The sequence below is a fragment of the Tachysurus fulvidraco genome, chromosome 1 (assembly GCF_022655615.1).
Source record: "Tachysurus fulvidraco isolate hzauxx_2018 chromosome 1, HZAU_PFXX_2.0, whole genome shotgun sequence".
NCBI lineage: Eukaryota > Metazoa > Chordata > Actinopteri > Siluriformes > Bagridae > Tachysurus > Tachysurus fulvidraco.
The window spans coordinates 30239500-30260979 of record NC_062518.1 but is presented as its reverse complement, the minus strand read 5'-3'; the positions used below and the strand labels follow the sequence as shown (position 1 = coordinate 30260979).

At 35.9% G+C, this 21480-nt stretch overlaps 2 protein-coding genes across 3 annotated transcripts; one reads left to right on the top strand and one right to left on the bottom strand.

Annotated features, from left to right (window-relative positions):
- The first annotated feature begins 202 nt into the window (after positions 1-202).
- LOC113657537 (solute carrier family 2, facilitated glucose transporter member 4) lies at positions 203-13593 on the top strand. Its single transcript, XM_027169463.2, has 11 exons — positions 203-494; positions 3063-3158; positions 5783-5943; positions 7319-7443; positions 7979-8094; positions 8216-8378; positions 9157-9344; positions 10519-10623; positions 11836-11937; positions 12189-12392; positions 12499-13593. Exons 1-11 carry the CDS (start codon positions 462-464, stop codon positions 12790-12792), a joined length of 1587 nt encoding a protein of 528 aa, XP_027025264.1. The 5' UTR covers positions 203-461; the 3' UTR covers positions 12793-13593.
- A 79-nt stretch (positions 13594-13672) lies between these two features.
- On the bottom strand, positions 13673-19989 carry LOC113657538 (Y-box-binding protein 2-A-like). 2 transcript variants are annotated; one of them, XM_027169464.2, is made up of 10 exons: positions 19829-19988; positions 18878-18941; positions 18699-18732; positions 17086-17175; positions 16745-16987; positions 16438-16523; positions 16102-16279; positions 15772-15900; positions 15385-15451; positions 13673-14117 (listed from the first exon to the last, which is right to left on the bottom strand). In XM_027169464.2, the coding sequence occupies exons 1-9, from the start codon at positions 19905-19907 to the stop codon at positions 15425-15427; spliced, it is 930 nt and encodes a 309-aa protein (XP_027025265.1). In that variant the 5' UTR covers positions 19908-19988; the 3' UTR covers positions 13673-14117; positions 15385-15424. The 2 variants fall into 2 exon arrangements, with proteins under 2 accessions (XP_027025265.1, XP_027025266.1); XM_027169465.2 differs by lacking the exon at positions 15385-15451 and having other exon boundaries at positions 19829-19989.
- Positions 19990-21480: the final 1491 nt, after the last annotated feature.

Genomic DNA, 21480 nt, shown 5'->3' with positions numbered 1-21480 from the left:
TGCTTTTGCGTGTAACTGCAGGTTTTTTCATGTTCAGAGAATTGTTTATTTTATAAAAAAAAAAGCATGAATCAGGTTCAGTCACGTCATTGTGATAGTGGCTTTAAAAAAAAAAAAGAAAAGAAAAAAAAAGAAACAGCAGTCAGCTGTGCGGGTCGTACACGCCTCGCTCCTCCAGCCAATGACGGAGAAGGTCAAGGCGCTAGAACAGGACAGAAGATGACCGGGTGTAACGTTAGCGCGTGCAGCTCCGCTCTGTGCGCCGCAGGTGCACGAGGACGCCCACAATCCGAAGCGCGCGCACACTGTGTGACTTCTGCTAGAGATCAGTATCGTTTCAGCGCTTTAGACTAAATAAAGTGCTCTGGGATATAAACTGTGTTTAAAGTTCTCCACGTGGGTCGTGCGTGTGTGACGAGGAGTGATCTTAAAGAAAAACGGAACACAGAAAAGACTCAAGCATGCCTCCTGGATTTCAGAAACTTGGAGGAGAGGTATTATTATTATTATTATTATTATTATTATTATTATTATTATTATTATTATTATTATTATTATTATTATCACCATAAATGGTATTATTATTATTATTATTATTATTATTATTATTATTATTATTATTATTATTATTATTATTATTATTTTATATATTATTATTATTATTATTATTATTATTACATTATTATTATTATTATTAGTAGTAGTAGTAGTAGTAGTAGTAGTAGTAGTAGCAGCAGCAGCAGCAGCAGTATTGTGGGGATTGGTTATAAAAACTGATAAAAGGGGATAAATAAATATTAATGATCATATAATAATAATAATTAAAAATGATCGTTAAATTATATAATTAATGATTCTATAATCATATTAATATGTGAGCACAAAGACCTATTATTGTTGTTGTTGTTGTTTTAATAAATTGTGGTAATGGAATAAGCATTAGATCAAACACGAGAAGTTCTTCCACACTAACAGGGCATACAGTGACAGTCCCCTTTTGAAAAAAAAATAAAAAAATAATAAACCAAACTCATTGGCTTTTGAAAACCTCATTAATTAACCACTTTTAGATATTTAAATCACCGCTTGGGTTTCACTCTGTAAAAGGCATCTTGCACTGCATTCTTACTGTGATTTGTGTGTTTAACCTTACTTTAAACATGTCAGGCCCTTACTTTTAATAAGAAAGTGACCTTGACAAGGAGAGCAGACTTGTAAGACTGGTCAGGGCTGTTCTGTTCGCAGTGTCTGCAGTTTTGCGTTTAAAGGGGATATTTATTTGTAGAATCATTAAGCATCATATAAACACAAGGAAAAAGGTTAAGAAAATGCTGTTGATTGTTTAAATCTCTACATTATCCAAATATTCACCTTAAAGATTTTATTATAAAGGAACTGCTATGAACTACTTGTTATCTACAGTAAAAATAAAATGCAAGTGTAAGTAGTCCTAATCTACACCTGTTTATGTTTTAGACGCATTTCTACTGGGGTTTAAACTTTCAGGTTTTAACAGCACTTTTCTAGAAGCCAAATATGCTGAGGCTGAGAGCTTCAGGAGTTCCTTTGTACTGCAGTAAAAGCCCCTGGACATGATTTTTATACCTTCAATTTAGAGGATGTTAATGAAACGAAAATAGTCACATGGGCTAAGATCAAATGCTATTTAAACATGATAGAGCACTTTACAAGACAACTCTAGCAAACCTAAAGCACTCAATATAAGCATGTTCTCCATTAGATATACACATATAAAATGCTATCTGTAGGAAGTTTGTCTTCAGGCTGAAAGTGGTTTAAACCCATGTCAGCATATAATATTCATTAAATGGTTGTTGTGGTAAATTATCAAAGAGTGATTTTTACACAGTAAATGAGGCCATGGAGACAGATAGTAATCCTTTAAAGTGCAGATGTCAGCCCCGTGTAGAGACTACAAAAGCAGTTGAGTTGCCAAAATAAAGTACTTGGCAGCTAAAGCTGGAGTGCCTTGTTTATCATAGAGCATCTCTTCTTGCACTGCTGTCACTCAGTGGTAGGACAGGTGTGGAAGCTCCACAGTGAACACACAAATCCACAATTTACAGCAATGGTCTATTGAAAAACTATAAAGGGTGGTTACTACACTAATTATTTATTACACACAGTGTTATACCTCTAGTGTGTATGAGTAATAACAATATACCAATTGTTTTTTTAGTATATAAAGCAACATTCTCAGAATCAAAATGTTAAATTTTTTTATTTATATCTGAATGCTTGACATTTGAACATGTACCATAGTCTTGCATGCAAAAAGAATATCATTAGTAAATGGATAATATCTCCAAGGAAATTTATTAAAAGCATGTAGATTTGTATTTTTGGTCAATTTGGTAACCAAACCTCAAATTACACACAGATTACGCTACTGTATAATCTAAAATTGACTTCCATATATATATATATATATATATATATATATATATATATATATATATATATATATATATATATATATATATATGTAGAGCTATGTTTGTAATTCACAAAATAAGACTTAGAGAAAATATCCTGGTTTGATATTACAGTGTTCTAAGGACAAATGTGCTTAACAGAAAGCGGCAGTGATTTGCTGAAAATTATTTTGCTATGTCTCGTTCAATTTTGGCTACTGTTTTGAAATAAGCTGAGTACAAAACAGCATGGACTGAATTCAGATTCTGATAACCCTACTCATGTTAAACTTGTATAAATCTATGTATAAAAACAAGCATTTAACTACTGTAGCTATGTGTTACGTAGCTATAGTACAGTACCATGCAGATGTACTGTGATTAAAACCATAGTGTCATGCAGTTTCAAAGAACTCTTAAGAATTTTGATGAACAAATATCTAAATTTAGGACTCCGAGTCATTTTGTGGTTCACACATACAAGATGACATTTTCCAGTGTGGTCTCTGGCCTTTTGTTATTGCAGAGAACATTGTATCAAATAACATAACATAATCAGGTAGTGGTGGTAGTGTTATACTCAAGATTGTGTTTTGTGTGTGTGTGTGTGGTGTGTGTGTTCTACAGAGGATAACTGGAACTCTCGCGCTGTCAGTGTTCACAGCCGTTTTGGGATCTCTTCAGTTTGGATACAATATTGGAGTCATCAATGCTCCTCAGAAGGTAATGTTTTGATGTAGTAATTTAATAGATCTTTTAATAGACTCAAATAGGTATAGCCACTGTTCCTATATATCGGTGCATGGCATGCATTAATATAGGTGTTATTGGGATATCATAAATGGTTAAAGCATTAGGACTCTTTTGTGCATGATAATAATCAAATAAAATGTTGTTTAGGACTTTTGGAAATTTGGAAAGGCTTTCATGTTATTTTCCTTTTCATAAACAAATCTTAATAAATACTGATCAGTGTGGATGGTGTGATGTATGGCTGTGCTAGACTACTGCTTTTTCCTATAATAATTCCTCAGTTGCTGAATTTCCATAATTGATATTCTAGAGATAAAGTGTCATGTGATAAGTTGATTCTCTGTCTTGAAGGTGCATAGATTGAAAACTAATTTATTAAAACAAACTGCAAAGTGAACAGAGAAATCTTATGACAGGGGTATTTTAAAAGTATTTAGATCTAAATGTCAGCTTTCTACTCAATACACTGGGCCAAAGTATCCAGCATGATTACAGCTCAGTCATCCAGCTATTTCAGGAAACTATTCAACAACTGTTGTGCCATGGAGAGGATTAGCAATTTTATGTGGGATTGGGGGAGTTCAAAAGTTGCAGCATTCAGTTTTAAAAATGCATAGGGTTAGATAGTAATAAACAGCATTCTGAGATAATACCAGCTTTAGAATATTAGGTTTAAAATATTTGTGCTTCCAAATAAATAAAGCTGATAAATTGGATCATCACCACATCTGCAATCATGCAGTATGAACATTATTCACCAGTCTGGATTGTTAAGGCAAATGAACCTTTTCTTTTTATGAAAAAACGAAAAGCAAAAACAAACAGATTCTATTTCAATAGTCATTTTTTCATAAAAGTATATTAAAAAAGTAGACCCACCTTTAACAACAATAAACTAAGTAAATATCGTTCTATGTTTATTAATCTCTCATGTCATTCTGGAGAAAATTTGGCCCAATCTTCATCTTTGCTTTGGTTCTTTGATGTTTAAGATCATTGCTTTATCCACAGCTTCATTAATATCCTGCCAGAGCATCTCAGGCTGCAAAACAAGCACAATTCATCACCACTCCTCCACCATGATTGACAGTTGGTAGGAGTTTTTGTGGTGATCTGCTCTGTTTGGCTTTCTCCAATTATCTTGGTCTCTTTAGCCAAATGGATATTATTCCAGATCTTTTGTGGTTTGCTCACATGCAAATCATGCTGGCACATTGTTTTTGGAGAGAATGGGCTTTTTCATTGAGATCCATAATTGTTCAGTCTTTTCCTGATTGTGCTGTCATAAACATAAAAATTTACAGTAAATGTGCTTACAGATCACACGATGGTAACTGTTGAAAAATGTAATAGTATATAGAATAAAAATAAAAAAAAGTAATAGTACATAGCATTAATCTTTTCATGGCTTGGTTCAGTAATTTTTTTACTCATGAATATTTATAAAATAATGAATGTAGTTTAGTGAGAATATACACATAGGTGATGAATTAAGGAAAAAAACAACATTGTGTATTTGTAAGAGCAAATTAAGTGAGCCTTGGCTCACTTAATTAAAAAGTCTCTAGAACTGTACTGGAGGGCTGAACGCTATTTTACCAAACAATATTCCGATTGTGTCTTATTTATGGTTGTGATAAGCACAGTCTAAAATCTTCCATAGCTATTCCACTGGGTTGAGGTCTGGTGGCTCTCAGAGTCATAACATATGAGTTACCTTAAACTATTCAGTGAGTCCTTGCTCTCAGTGAGTAGATACAGTGCCATCTTGAAGGAGACTGCTCCCATTGGGATAGAAATGTTTTATTACTGGAAAAAAGTGCCCATTTACAAGAAGTGTATTACATTGTATTTAAAAAAAAAAAAGCCTACCACAACACAACAAGGCCGCCAGTTTTTCCTTTAGTTTTCCACTTAGTCTGTATGTCAGTGTATTTCAATTTATTTCTAGTAGGTTTGATTATTGAACTCTCTTTTTTTTTCTGTATATTTTTAGAAAGATGGAAAATAGAAATTACGATTGTTTCTAAACTGCCAATCTGACATATTTCACATCACTTAATACATTTTTAAAATACATTTTGTATAATTATACAGTATATTAATTCTATTCTGGCATGAAATAACAACTTAAAAACATTCAAAAGCTAGTTGTGCAGGGAAATATTTTAAAAATATATGACAGAATTGTTTTTATTCACAATTTAAAAGACAAATTGATGTTGCATTTATGTCCTTTTTTATATCATACGAAATAAATTTCTTGAAAGCAATTGTATGTGCACTCTGTTATTTAAGCAAACAACACACTGTTGGAATTTTATGACAGGAAATATTCAAATTACTATAACAGTTACTATTTTGTCTAATAGTACATGTCTTCCTCCACATATAAATTCATACACCACTATGCAAATAGTGTATTGTACACTGTATTTACAAACACATTTTTAAAAGCACTATTAAAAGAAGGACTGGCTCATTCTGTGTATTAATACGTAACTCAGGTTTTGTTTCCTTACAAATGCTACTCTTGCTTTTTTACTGAATATCTAATGTAACATTCCCCGACATCTTCATCTCTTCTTCCTCAGATTATTGAGAATGAGTATAATTCAACATGGATACACCGGTACTCAAATCCTATTCCTGAGACCACACTCACATCTCTCTGGTCTCTCTCAGTGGCCATCTTCTCTATCGGAGGCATGCTGTCCTCTTTCTGTCTGGGATTCATATCAGAGTGGCTTGGCAGGTACATGTGTGCACATTAGAGGGATAATATTAGTAGTAGAAGAAGAAGAAGAAGAAGAAGAAGCCTTTATTTTGTCACATATACATTACAGCACAGTGAAATTCTTTCTTCACATATCCCAAATATAGAAGTTGGGGTCAGAGCACAGGGTCAGCCATGATACAGCCCTGAAGCAGTGATGGTTACGGGCATTGCTCAAGGGCCCAACAGTGGCAGCTTTGCAGTGCTGGGACTTAAACCTCCAATAAATAACCCATCACCTTAACCACTTGAGCCAACTTAATATTGATGGTCCGTGTATTTCTATTACCATTTATTTTCCTGAGCTCTGACCACAACTTCCAAAGCTGAGATATCCAGAGAAAGAATTTCACTGTGCTGTAATGTATATGTGACAAAAAAATATTAATAAAACAAAATAGTTCTTCGACTTTTGTTACTACCTGTATTGTATATTGTATTTGTTGACAATATGCAAATAATACCATTGTTGTTTTAGAGTTACACGCAACACTGCAATTTAAATAGTGCAGAATTATCTACTCAAAGAGACAGGGGGAGTGAAAACAGAAAAGGATCAAACAATCAATATAACAGCTATATTTATTCATTAATGTATCTTCTTTAAGCTGCTTTAAAGTTGTGTAGTGTCACTTTGCTCTGTATAGGAATGAAAAAGCAATGTGCAATGTCTGGTGCAGAACATCATAATCAGCTAGTGAAGCCATCTAGTGATAAATCTTTAGTACTACACAATTCTACCAGATTTAGTAAATTTGTGATCGTGTGTATAACTTTGTTCTCATTTTTCTGATTTTTTATAATATTTTCATAAAATGAATTGTATATATTTTTAATGAGCTGACTCTTATGATTCATAACAATTCATAGAAATACCATTTTAGTAGGTATCGTTTACAAAGTTAAAGAATTTCAAGAGGTAAAAACAGCATTAAACAAATATTACAAAAAAAATGTAGATTTTTTTAACTTGACGTGTGTCTGCAAAATAAATATTTTATGCAATCTAAGTTGTACAAAAATGTACAATAACTAAATAATAAACAAAAATCTGTTGTTTTACATTCATAGCCATTTTTTACAAATGTACAAATTTCACAATTTTGTGTAACTATACTTTAATGAGGCACAAGGCCAAACAAATCTACTTGCTCAATTGCCTGGAACTTTTTCCTTGCCATTGTCATTGCCTTGGCTCTGACTAACTGACATTTCACCCAGTCATTCAGTTCCTATCAGGAATAAATGCTACAGGGAGAAAAGCAATCAGGAGCAACAAACAAGGAACTAATGCTTGATCTGATCAGAACTTTCCAGAATAATTAATATTGTTGTATGTTGTGTGTTTTAATAGGAGGAAAGCCATGCTCATTAATAATCTCCTAGCTTTCATTGGAGGAGGCTTAATGGGACTGTCTAAAATCAGCAACTCATTTGAGATGATGATTCTAGGACGTTTTACTATTGGAGCTTACTGTGGTGAGTATTTTCATAAGAACAATTGATTGAAATTTCTAGAAGAATTGCAGTTCTTGAATTCACTTAAATGTTTTGTTAACTTCAGTACATAAGGTAAACTGACAGTTATGATAAACATTAACATTATTTTTCTGCTTAGAATGCAACACGCTACATATGAAGCCATTACACAACAACATACACTTGACATGGTCATGTTTGGGACTAATAATGGGATAATGGGACATTTGCAGTATACTTTATTATCCTTTATTTGTATTATATTACAAATACTAATTAAAACAGATATTTATAAGTTAGAACACAGCAGCTTTGACTATAAGTTGCATAGTGGTAGACTTGTGTAGCAGTTGAATAGCAACCCAGACTGTGTCATCTGGGCAGCTGTTTTGTCCCAGTTTAGATAAGTATGATTTAGACTTTTTTTGGGATCAATTTATGTCTGTTTATTTTATGTAAAATTAAGTAAATTAGTGGAATTGTAACACACATTATTTTTTTGAAACCTGTTGTATTGAATTTGGTGTGTTGTCAGGGCTGGCATCAGGGCTGGTGCCCATGTATGTGGGTGAAATATCACCCACCAGCCTGAGAGGAGCTCTGGGCACACTACACCAGTTAGCCATAGTCATTGGCATTCTCATTGCTCAGGTAGTCCATTTATGGCCAAAAGCACATAACTCCACATTAATTACACCTATAATAGGTTGAGTAATTTGTTGACAAATATAGTTGTGCTTCTTTATGTTTGTAATCATTTGTTTCTGTGCAGATATTAGGTCTGGAGTCATTGCTGGGCAGTGAGGAGTTATGGCCTGTGTTGTTGGGCATTACAGTGATACCTACTGTCCTACAGATGGCATTGTTGCCGTTCTGTCCAGAAAGTCCTCGTTTCCTTTACATTATTCGCTGCCAGGAGCACCATGCCAAGAGCGGTGAGGTGACATGCAGAATAAATCACACAGTGCTGAAAGCAAGTCTCCATGTGTTTCAAAAGCCAAATACAATTGCTGTGCAAAATATATACATACCTGCATCCAGTTGCCAAAAAGAAGCAGAATAAATACTGACATTGCACACAGGAATCCTTCAGAACATTCCAGTAAGCTATATATATTTTAAAACTAGACTAAATACTTTATGTACTATATATTTATTACAATAAAAAGTCAGTGGGAAAAAAAAATATCATGTTTTTTTTTTTTCAAATTAGTTTCATTCAATCGAAAATGCTCTTCTTTCTGTAATATATAACACTTCTTTGATATATAAAACTGTGATAATTCTGTGAAAATTCTGTGAATATAAAACTTCTTTCATATCCTCAGAGCAGCCAGATTTCCAGTTTGTCCTCGCTATACAATGCCACACCCAGTATTGACACAATTGGTGAAATTTCAAGAAACAGATTTAACACAAACAGGTTGTGTCACTTTAAAAGTCTGATGTGTCAGTCTAATTACACACCTGGAGAACACCATATGTGTGTTTTATACATTGTCTAATTTTGACTTTAACACACAAATGATTTCCTAATTTAGTAAACAGTAATATATAAATCAAATATTTCAAAAGATATAAATCACAACCGGTAATCATTTTGAGAAGCTGTGACTGGGCTGTAATTCATGTTTTTTTTAATTTACTTTTTGTTAAAATGTTGTGTCCTCGGGCTGCATTACCAATCCTGAGTAAGTTTTATGTTTTAACCAGGCCTGAGGCGTCTGACTGGAAGACTGGATGTGAGTGAAGACCTGGCAGAGATGAAAGAGGAGAAGAGGAGGATGGACATGGAGAGGAAGGTGTCAATTGCCGAGCTTTTCCGATCTCCGCTCTACAGGCAGCCTATCATCATATCCATCCTGCTGCAGCTCTCCCAACAGCTGTCAGGAATCAACGCTGTGAGTAGTGAGCACAGCTGTCACTGAATGACATGTATGTTTGTTATAATAAAGAGAAGGTTTATTAGACATTTAATGCAGACTCGTGTCCAATGATAACCTGAGTAGAAACACATTTACATAGGAAAGTTTTCAACGTTTTATACTATATATAGTTATGAAAACTACAGGCTGTCCAGTCTTTTATCTCATCATGAAGCAGCTTTATATCATTTTAAAGTATACTCCAGAACTACAAGAGAGTAAACTTGTGTGCATTTACTGCAACATGTGTGTATACTCTATACTGTGAAAGGTTTGTGAACATCTGACCAACACGCCAACATGAGGATCTTCCACAAATTGCTAGAAAACAATCGTAAATGATGACTTAATATGTTGTAAAACTACCACTTAACTTAACTGGAAATAAAGGACACAACCAGTGCCGGCATGATAATGCCCTTGTGCATAAAGCGAGCTCCATGAAGACATGGTGTGTTAAGGTTGGAGTGGAAGACCTCAAGTGTCCTGCACAGACCTGTGACCTCAAGCCCACTGAACACCTTTGAGATGAAATGAAACACTGACTTCAATCGAAGATCTTCTCACCCAACATCATTTCACCTTGTGGCTGAATGATCACAAATTTCTACATTCGCGCTCCAAAATGTAGTGGAGCCTTCTCAGTAGAGTTGAGGTTATTATAACAGCAAAGAGGGATTACATCTGGAATTGGCCTTATAGTAACATCATTGTTGATCCATGACTGATTTCCCTGTATAAGAGAAAATCACACATAACTTGTCAGGTTTTGGACATCTCTAAAATTCAATATTCCTACTTTATTTTGGTAAAATGTATTTATATTTGTTTAAAGGAAAGATGTCTGTGTATTTAAAGTCAAGACGTTTTTATGATACATAGAAATACATCATACAGGATCAAGTAAAAATTGTAACTCTTGCTATTTAATCAACTGCTTCTAATGGGAGTTTGTAAAGGTTATACATATCCTGATGATATCTATGATATGTTCGTGATATTATTCTTAAATCGTCCAAGAAGCGCTTATAAGTTTTGCAGTATGTACGTTATATCTAGACCACGTTGATTACTGGGATTATTACTAATAGACATTTAAAATCTTTGAGACCAAACAATACTAATATATAATTTTTTTTTTTATTCCCAGATCTTTTACTACTCAACCAGCATATTTCAGAATGCTGGAGTGGAAAGCCCAGTCTATGCCACTATAGGAGCTGGAGTTGTGAACTGTGCCTTCACTGTGGTCTCGGTATGACCAGAATCCTCATATCCCATTACTTTTTAACATCTTATCTAAGAGCAAACAAGATAAGAGCGCAAAATGTTCACTGCCTTACAAGGTCGTGGCATTTTAATGCCATTGGGTGTGATATAAACACCGGTAGCAATGTAACATCATCTCCTACTCGTGACTATAAAGTTTAAGAAATTTTACAGACTGAAATACACTTACACACCGTTGTATAATTTGACTTAAATTATAACTGAAATTGAAGTTGGACGATATCATTTCAAGCACGAAATAACCTGCAATAAGATTGAATCAAATCAAAATAATTGGAGAGGAAATGTAAGCAGCGAACTTAATATTTATCAGGAGAAAACAAACAATTTCAATAGAAAACATCACTTTTTAGCGTCAATACTTTTTAGCGTGTACAGTTTTTCCACACTGACATAATCGCCATGTTGTCTGTTCTGTTTGTTTACTCTGTGTTTCTTGGATAACTTTCAAAACATCAGACCATAGCATTGACAAGGCTACTCAAGAACATTTTAGAGGGCATTTATTTATTTGTAGCTTTTCAGAATGACTCCACGTTTTCGTTTATAGTCCAGCTGTATTCTGTTCATTAGTCCTTTATACACAGCATGCTTTATATTTTTATCATGCACATGTTACATGATGCTACCACCATCATGACATCTGCTTCATCTTATATGACTTCAGCAGCTTTTTCTCCACTTTTGCTGTTACTTTCAGGTGCACTGTTACGCTGAGGTGCTACTTTGTGATCTGATGTACGTTTTTTCCAGTCTGTTGTCAGACATATAACCAGTTCCTTGTCATCTCTGTTTTATGTGGTAGCTTGCTTTAAACAGTGTTTGGATTAGACAGTTATGCGTTCTGGAGTTCAGAGTGCACACAGGGATGCTCAGAGGTTTTCGTTGTTTATTGTTCACTAATTAATTTGTTAATTAATCAGATTTAGATTTAGAACTCCACTGGATAAAAAGATTTAAGTCTAAAATTTTATATTTATAGCAGAAGTCATGGGCGCTATGAAGACCATTTTGATAAGACTGCTGATTTAACACTGAAGCGCACAATTTGCATCAGAATTTAAATAAAATATTTAGGCAGGGTTTCTGCAAACTGCTGTATTTGTCCATTCATTCTTCTGTACCTGGCTATAAACGGACTTACAAGCTGTTTCCAAACCCTTTGTCTACTAAACAGCTTTTTTTGGTGGAGAGGATGGGCCGGCGGACGCTGCACATGCTGGGACTGGCTGGAATGTGTGCGTGCACGGTAATCATGACAATTGCCCTCAGCTTATTGGTTAGTACCTTTCGTTTGTGTTCCAATTTTTTTCCAGTGTTGCTCATTTCAACTGGCTAAACCATGTTTTGTGTTTTCTTTTAAAATTTTTCTCCATATTTTGGACCTCCAGCCATTATTCAATTTTTCTAGATCTTCTTTTACTAAAACAGTGAATTTATTAACTTGTGCTGCCATGCTGTTACAAATAGCTGTGGCTCTTAAGCCATTGTTTAAGCTTTTCCTATTAATAACTGTTATCTGTTCATCAGGAAAGCGTGCCATGGATGAGCTACATCAGCATGCTGTCCATCTTTGGCTTTGTGGCCTTCTTTGAGGTGGGGCCAGGACCCATTCCCTGGTTCTTTGTGGCAGAGCTGTTTTCTCAAGGGCCCAGACCTGCAGCCATGGCTGTGGCTGGATGTTCCAACTGGACAGCAAATTTCATCGTTGGCATGGGATTCCAGTATGTTGCTGTAAGTACAAATATGTATTAGATAAATTAACTTAATTAAGGACACTGTGCATTTTGTATTTACATTCTAAACTCACTATATTATATATTTTTTCCCTGTCCTGTAGAGCCTCTGTGGTCCATATGTCTTTCTCATCTTTGCGGCACTTCTCCTGTTTTTCTTGCTGTTCACCTTCTTTCGGGTTCCTGAAACTCAAGGAAAGACCTTTGACCAGATTTCTGCGGCTTTTAATCGCTGCCCTGAGAGCATGAGGGATATGGATATGGACATGAATATGGGTCTAGTAAAGACCAGTACAGAGCTGGAGTATCTGGGGGCAGACAGCTCAGAGCAGTTAGGCCCAAGAGGAGAAAGGATATCTGATGAAGAGATACAAACTGGAACACACCTTATCCTTTAATGGTGTTTAAGGGGAATGTATATGAGAGTATGAAAGAAGACTAAAACCTGTGATGCTGCTTGTTACAAAGTTTTGTAAGACAGGTGTTTCAGAAAGACTTGGATTACTGCACTTTATCTGCACAACAATGATTGAGAAGAAATGCCAGTTATATTTATGTATTAATATTTACACTGACATGCTGTGCTAATTTTCTTAATACTGACACATATTCAAGAATTTCAAAGATCTTTTTTATTCTAGCACAAACTTGTTCTACCTTTGAGGCATGGACAGACCAAGGTAAAAAAAAAAAATAAATCTCAGCACCATCAGATTTATTTTGTATTCGTTGCTATTGGGGAGTCATCAGAAGCTTCACTCTACCTTTTGTACTTAAATAATATAATGCTCATAAATTTACCTTGAGTAAAAAGGAATATTAGAATTAGTCCAGAAGAACCTTAGGGCTTAATGTGAATATGGGGATTTGACTTTTTAAAATTAGTCATGAAATTTATTAGTAAAAAATTGTTAGCATGTGCTGTTTGTTTCCCACAATTGCTTTTGTGTGAGTCAATCTTGTGGTATTATAAAACGTGAGAAACTAAGGACCTATAATTTTGGTATTCGCTGCCATGTTCAGTATGTATGGTGTATAATGAGATCAGTAATTCTAGATGGTGGAATTAATGTTGTTATATAGCCAAATAGTTTGACAATAGGAAGTGAGCTGTGTGTACCGTTTTCCATGTTTGCAATAAAACAACAAGGAGATGTGACTAATCAATTTACAAGGATGTTTAAAGCATTTTAATTATGAATACAAAGACTATTGCTAATATTTTATTCCAAATACAAGTCAAAACACATGAAACAGAAACTGGAGGACTGTTCTGCATAGTTTTATAGATATTTCACTTTAATGAAATTGCACATAATCCCTTACAAAGAAATCCAAATCAGAAAAAACAAAAACAAAACAAAACACCAGTTTGAATATTTTATGAATAGGCCTATTGCTTCCCCCCCAATTAGTAAGGGAATGGAGGCATACTCTACACATGTTCATAGTTTTTCCCCCAAACTTAAAGGGCCAAACTGGTTCTCATTTCTGTTGCTCACACCCATAATCACTGAATTCAAAGGGAGACAATGCAAATATATAGGGCCTTCTGAGCAATTCTCTTTTTTTGATCCCCCTAAGATATTAAAGTCCAAAATATACTCGTCACTTCTCTTCCCTCTCACTCAACAAATGAAGGGTCCACACTAAAGAGTTCAGGCAAGAGGTATGGACATCAGTTGTGGGTTTGCTGGAACACCACCTCATCTCATCCAGAGGCCTACACAAAAAGACATCATAAAATTAAGGCAATGTCCTCACTCAAGGGGTGGCTGAAGGAGGGAAAAAGAAAAAAATGTTCCAGCTCGTCCTAAGTCAGTTTTATAACTAGATTTACTAATGGTGACCATTTCAAATGTCTGCTAGTTTCAGACATACCACATAACTGGATAATTGGGGTGAATTGTATGGGATAATAGTGCTTTCCTGTTTTTCCTGCAGAAAGCAGATTCAAAACCCATGACCAGCCAGAAACTGATTTCTGATCCCCAATATAGTAAGGCAGGTCAGCTTAATGTTGCTACATGCTATTTATACAATAAATCAGTAAGGACAATTTAAAAAAAAAAAAAAAAAAAGTACAATAGTCCTCATAGTTATGCTTTGGATAACAATATTTCAAATCCCCATTGTAACATCAATTTAAAATGAACTCATTGCCACATCTCCAGAGACTCAAACTATTTAACTGGTAACCTGCTTGTTCACAACACTTTCTTTAGAGGAGAGTACAAATTAACCAAAATGTGTAAAGATTTAACAAGAGGACTCGACAACTGCTATTTTGTAATGCTTACAAATGCACAATCTAATCTTGTTTACACCGGCCAAATATGGTCCTCGGTATCAAGTTTGCCAACAATGCTTTCCAATAATTTACAATTTCAGGATTTGCTGCAATCAATAATCCAATCCAGCTAATCCACAAACAAACATGTTGGCAAAGATAAAAGGGACAGTTAAGAGAAACTCGCATCCAAAAAGGAATTGAAATTAAAAAGATGTGATTAAAGCAGTTTGGGTGACTTTCAAGTGTACTTAGACACCCTGGTCATTCTCTGATCAATATCAAGGTGGTCAAAGTGCTCAGCATGTTCAACTTAATATTTTCTTTCCACTTCTCACACAAAATTAACTTTATGCAATGTTTAAGCTTTAAAATTAGGTCTAGTGATTACAAACAGGCACATTTTACTGTTTGAAAATACTATTTAATATCAGTGATTTGCTTGAAGAAGGTTCTTTTAATAAATGTAAAGTTGTGTACATTCAATTTACACAATCATTTAAAATGTGAATTTAAAGCCAATTACAATTAAATCATTACCATGTTAAAGTATTTGCTATTCTGTTTCCAGGATTAAGCAGAAGTTAGACACAGGTGAATCAGCTGAAACCGACCAAGACATTCATCTTAAACCATCCGTTGCACTTCTATACCCCTTCGAAATATTGCACCAGTTTAGCCCCAGCTCTAAGAGTCCCACCTCTTGCCGGGGTCAATAGAGTCGTTCCAGGTCATGGAAGTCACACCGCAGGCATGGTATCAGGAGCCTGTGGAGATGAGGTCAGTGTTGGAGTGGGCCACCAAACAGTGGTATGGACGAAGGATTTAAACCTGCTGTTTAAGCTTAAAACTACTAATCAACTATTCGTTACATGATTAGCTTATCCTTGAAAGCGACATTGAAAGCGGTCAAAAATTAATGTGTTCAAGGGGATAAACTGCTATATGGGGCAGATATTTCAACATGCAATTGTGCATACTAATGAGAAGTGCTCATGCACCAATCAAAACAGTTGTCTATAGATGGCAAAAACTATACTAGTTAAGAGACAAGATGGCATGTAATCAAAACTTAACCTCTACTCACCTCAGCTGCTTTTGGTGAAGCTTTCTGGGATTGCTTTGGTGAGGTTTTTGGGGAGGCTTTGGCATCAGCTGGCTTAGAAGGTGTAGCGGGTGTGCCAACCTCTGTTTTGTCAGATTTATCTGCACCATCCTGTAAAGAAACAACCACTGTTAACTTTCCCTGCTTTGGGGGTGCAAGGTGATGTTCATTTAATTTGAATGAAACAGCAATGCTTGCCTAATTACTTAACCAACAACCCAACACACACGGGCACACAGTATCAATTTTACAGCCCACTGACTTTCCAAATTGACTTTTCATTTTCCTGATAACATAATTGAGATACTTTACTTTTGAGGTCGTAGAGTCAGAATTCCTTTGTCTACGACGGCTGAACTGTCTGCGTGTTTTCTGAGCTTGCCCATCTGCCTGCTCTCCGTTGCTCGGACCTTCTTTGGTAGTTTCCTTCTGGCCCTCAGCAGGAGTGGCCGTCTGAATGTCTCCAGGAGGTTGACGAGGACGGAACGGTCTAAGAAACACCCACAGATTTTATTTGGATATGTTGTTCAAAATTAAATGTCAGGATGGGAAATTAATAATGTAAAGGCTAACCATGTGCCAGGAGACATTCCCCAACCATTAAAAAGATGGATTTAGTTCTAATGTCTGAAACAAATGAAGCCGCACCTGCGGTATCGAGGTCTGAACCTGCGTGGTGGTGGTCTCTGCTGGCTACCATCTGCTACCTCCTTCTGCTCACCCGCTGATTCTCCCTGTAAAATAATTTTATTTAAAAATAAAAAAAATACAATAACTGAAATCCTATTTGCTTCAAACTGAAAAAAAGATGCACATTCCAGCTCCATAACCAGCAGACATCACAACATACAGCACCATCAGTTAAATTTCAAGGCATTATACAAGAACAGCTTACACCGAAAATATACAGAATGCACATCAGAATCATTGAAACACAGGTACACTATGCCATCACCTCAGTTTGTGACTGTGCGTCTGGTCTCCTGCGCTGACGGCGACGCCGTTGTTGTGGAGCTCCATTTTGTCCTTCCCCCTCAGAAGTTGGGCCAGCAGAAGAATCACCAGTTTTCCCATCATCCTGTCCTGGCTGTGCAGGACGTGGAAAAAAGCGCCTGCGGAACCTGCGTTTGTTTGGGGCATAACGGCTGCCTTTAACTGGAACCCCACCTGGACCTGTCACATTAGCAGCTTCTGAGCCCTAAGTTAAACAGAGGATAATCAGGTTACCATATAACCAAACCCAAGAACATGTACTGTGTAGCCTAGAAATCATGCGGTATGGCATATGGCACTTACCTTGGCTGCTTCAACAACATCAAACTCCACAATCTCCCCATCCCCTACACTCCTGAGGAATTTTCTAGGGTTGTTTTTCTTAATGGCAGTCTGTTAAAATTGAGACAGTAGAAGCAAATCTGTTGCCATATGTACACAGTTTGTTAGTCAAGTAGGTTTGTCCAGATCCTGGGCTCAATGCATAAAATAGCATTATTATGAATCTAGCAATAAATTACAAATATAATTGAAATGGGAGCTCATTTCTGTGTTGTTTAATGCTGCAGTGTACATAGAAAGGAGGGGGAAATATTGACCACACTAAAAGTATTCACCCAAGGAATAAAATGTGGTGGAGGCTTATTATTGAGAATTACTTAACAAGGCAGTATGATGCAACCTTACACGAGGTGGAGTTACTCTTGGCATCACCAAGCTGTTTTCCCCCTACAAATTCACATTCAAACTAAAATTTCTCATTCTTTTATACTAGAACAATTCAACGATTGTGACTAAGAGTGACACTAAAAAGTTAAGAAATGAGTATTAAAAGAATGTTCTGTATTAACAACAACAACATTACAAGTTCACATACTGTAGGTTCAACATTACAGCAACCTTAAAAAGTAATTCTTACTACAACTTATAAAGAAGAAAACTTCTGACACTGGAGACTCCTTCCATAAATATAGTACTAGTTTGTAATTTTACCCCATCACTGGTTACTATAGAGATGAGAATTTTTTTAAATTTGTGCATTAACATACATGGGTCTTGTCTTACAGCTGGGACTATCAGGATTGTTATAAAAACACCTTCTGAGTGAACAGAACAGATAGTTGTCAATGTGGTATAAAGTATTATACTACAGCTTGGAGTCAATGGTGTTTGTTGGAATTTGCAGGAAATTATCCATTCCTTACATGTCAGATCAGATCATTCAACCATCATGGTTGAACTTTAGGTATGAAGTCAGACTACATGGTGACAGACAAGCAAACAGGGAGGGAATGCAAGAGTGACATGAAAAAGGCAAAATAGATTGAAGATTGACCAAGTCTTTTTTTTTTCTATAAATTTAAATAGCATAGTATCCAGTTTATCCTTGGTTCAGAATTTGTATCATAAGCCAGTTCTGTTTTTAGCCAACTAACTAATGACAACTGGCTAGTGAATTGCAAGTACTGTGCTTCTTGTATTTTCGCATTTCAGACTGTTATACTGGGTAATCAGAATCTGAGGTAGCTATTAACACAAGCTTGTCACTGAACAAATATTGGGTTTAAAAGTATCACACAAATAACACAGCCAGATGTTTATTCTTGCTGTTCCATTTTAGATAACTAGCGGTCATTGGAGCGTTATCGTTCTGAGATGTGCAGCACCATCACCGAGACGAGCAAGTAAAGCAATGCCATTTTAACCTGGTACACTAACTGACTTACACTGTCGTACACAATAACACTCGTGCTTCTTCATGACAAAGAAGCAGATTTATATCCTCACAGCACAAGCAAATGAACAGGATTTGGCAAAAATCCATTCCCTAAATAAATGTTTAGAAATTTCTTACACAGGTTTGATATTGTAAAGACTTCATGACACAAACAGGTCAGGTCAATAAAGTCTCTTACCTGATGTACAAACACATCTTCTTTGGTGTCATTCCTATAAAGCAAATAAACTGTGAATGCAACGAATACAAAACATTGAATGAATGCAAAACGTCATACCTAAGAAGATAGTTTAGACTAAGCAGATTTTGGGAATTAAAAACAATCATCTCAAATCAAACATTAATCCTGTATGGTACCTGTTGATGAAGCCATATCCATTCCGTACATTAAACCATTTCACAGTTCCTTGCACCAAAGTAGCTGAAATAGCAGAAATGCAAGTCTTGCCATAAATGAGACATTTATAGACAGCAAACCTTACTTTAAAAATCATAAGGCATGTTATTACCAAGAGACAGCGAAGGCCTGGGTTGTCAATAATTAACCAGAAGATTGGAGGCGTTGTTTTAATAAAAAAAAAAAAAAAAAAAAAAAAAAACACACACACACACACACACACACACGACACCTGAAGTGGCCTAGTCCAGTCCACCACAAATACTGTAAATCCCAAGCCCAACATCATTTTACCCAAACAAACAAACAAACCACGTGTAAAAACCACGTCACAAAGTCCGTATAAAAGTTAAAACACATATATAAGATGAAGCAGAAAGAGTCTGAACACCTGAGCAATAAAAACCTCGAAGGCCCAGAGAACAAACCCGGTCACATAGATAAGCAACAGGCTGCTGGGGAATAAAGTTATCCCCATAAACGCCATTGTGGCTACTTCATGTTGGAGTTGTTGCGTTTCTTGATACACTGAGCTTTTAAAGTTTGAGGTACTGTTACAAAGTTCCCGAGCAAATAAACAAGGTTACATTCCCTCTGGTTTAAAAAACAACGCAAGAGAGTAACGTGTAGTTTAAAGTGAGTGTCGCATTATAGGGGACACCTTGGAAACGTGCGTAACACCGTGGAAACGTGCTCGTGTGAAGTGGCTCACTGATACCAAGGCGTGCAACTCGACTCTAACTCTTAACTCGAGTCAGACGTTATTTACAGACCCAAAGAGCAAAAGAACAAACACTAAATCACGACAGTTGAATCTGTGCGTTTTACTGCGAGGACTCAGGAGTGTTAAAGCTGGCGGTGTTTGGTTTGCCTGTTTTTTTTTTTTTTTTAATTATTTAAGAAATTCCTACCAATCACTTTCCGCTCTGGCTGAACCGGTCCGGTCGCTGGGGCTGACATAGGAGCGCCTTGCACTTCTGTGTCGGTCATTTTAGCTCATTTGTCCCCCAACCTCCTACTTGCCAAAACTTCCTTACAGCCGCCTCCTCAATCGCTTTATCCCGACTCCAAGACTGGAATGAGCGCGCGAGCCGCACCCCTATTGGTCCAACGCTGACCAATCCGAGAGCAGCAGCTACGCCTTCATTTTATCAATTTGGAGTGAGAAAGAAGTGACAAAGCTCATTGTGGGTGAAGACGTTATTAACTTTTGAGCAAACTTCACTCAGCAAAACAAACTAAAATGATTATTATTATTGTATGTTCCAAAAACAGTAAAACGAGGTGAGGTTTTTAATAAAAAATTCGAAAGTGATCTATGTCTTCTCTATAATATTATAATATATAATAATATTATATTCTTTATACATGGAAATATATATAATTGAACTAAACCTTGTGCCAAAAACAACAAACAAACAAACAAAAACAAACCACAGTATATTTAACAATACATCAGTTTTATTATTGTCATGTGTTATTTATTTGATACATATCATATGATCATGATTAGGAAAAGTTGATTAGTGCAAAAAAACTTCTTATCATCTCATTGTGTGTTGTTTTGTACATCACACTTATGATGTAACGTGAAGATCATGGTATACTGTTTGTAATCTTTTTGCTATGTACCTATTTTCATGTCATGATTATAATAATAATATTATTATCTATCTATCTATTTATTTAGTTATTTTTGCATGACCTGAGATCTCAGTCTACAGGTTGAGCAGGTATACATCATGCTTTATTACTCACAGATCTGGCAAATAGCTCGTTAATGTTAATAATAATGACAGCAGACCTACACAGCACCAGCCATCTGTTAAACACATATCAACTCGTACAGCAGTCAGAGATAAATTACACCCCAGAGTCTGGGCCAAAACACTGAGAGCAAACTCTAGTGTCGGTTGAGGGGAAAAGCAAAGCCAGTGTCCTTAAACCTCCCTCCTGTATTTCTACCCCCTTCTACCACTAAAAGTTCTCCAGCCTCAAGTTTCACACGTCTATATTTATTAAAACAACCACTGTGACCACGACTGTGCTTTAAGTCCACAATTTGTTTGTGTTTGCAAAAAAAAAGATAAACATTACACATGACAAAAAAAAGCATTACAAAAAACAACATTAAACACATTAAAAAAGAACTTAAAAATAAAAGCCTCACGTATGCGTTTGTTGTTGTTATAGGATGTTAAATAGCTACCATAATGCTAAAGCGGTTAGCATCGGATATAGACCTTAATGCGCATGTCTGAAAATGGGGAATCGTGGCGTGCGTAAAAACAGTTGACGTAAAGTTTTGTGAATACGGTTTTGTCGTTTCTAAGTAACGGAACCCATCTGGAAGAATAAATGCGATTGGAACAAAAGCGTGTCGATAGAAATGAAGTATATCGAACTTGTGAAGTACAAAGTTAGCATAGGAAACACCTTGTACACTTTATTTCGCCCATATTATCGATATATACTTCTATAACGAGAGATCTATTTTTTTCCGTTCATGGATCGACCGGCCACGAGGCAGATTGCGCGCTCACGCTACCACGCGCCCCGCCCG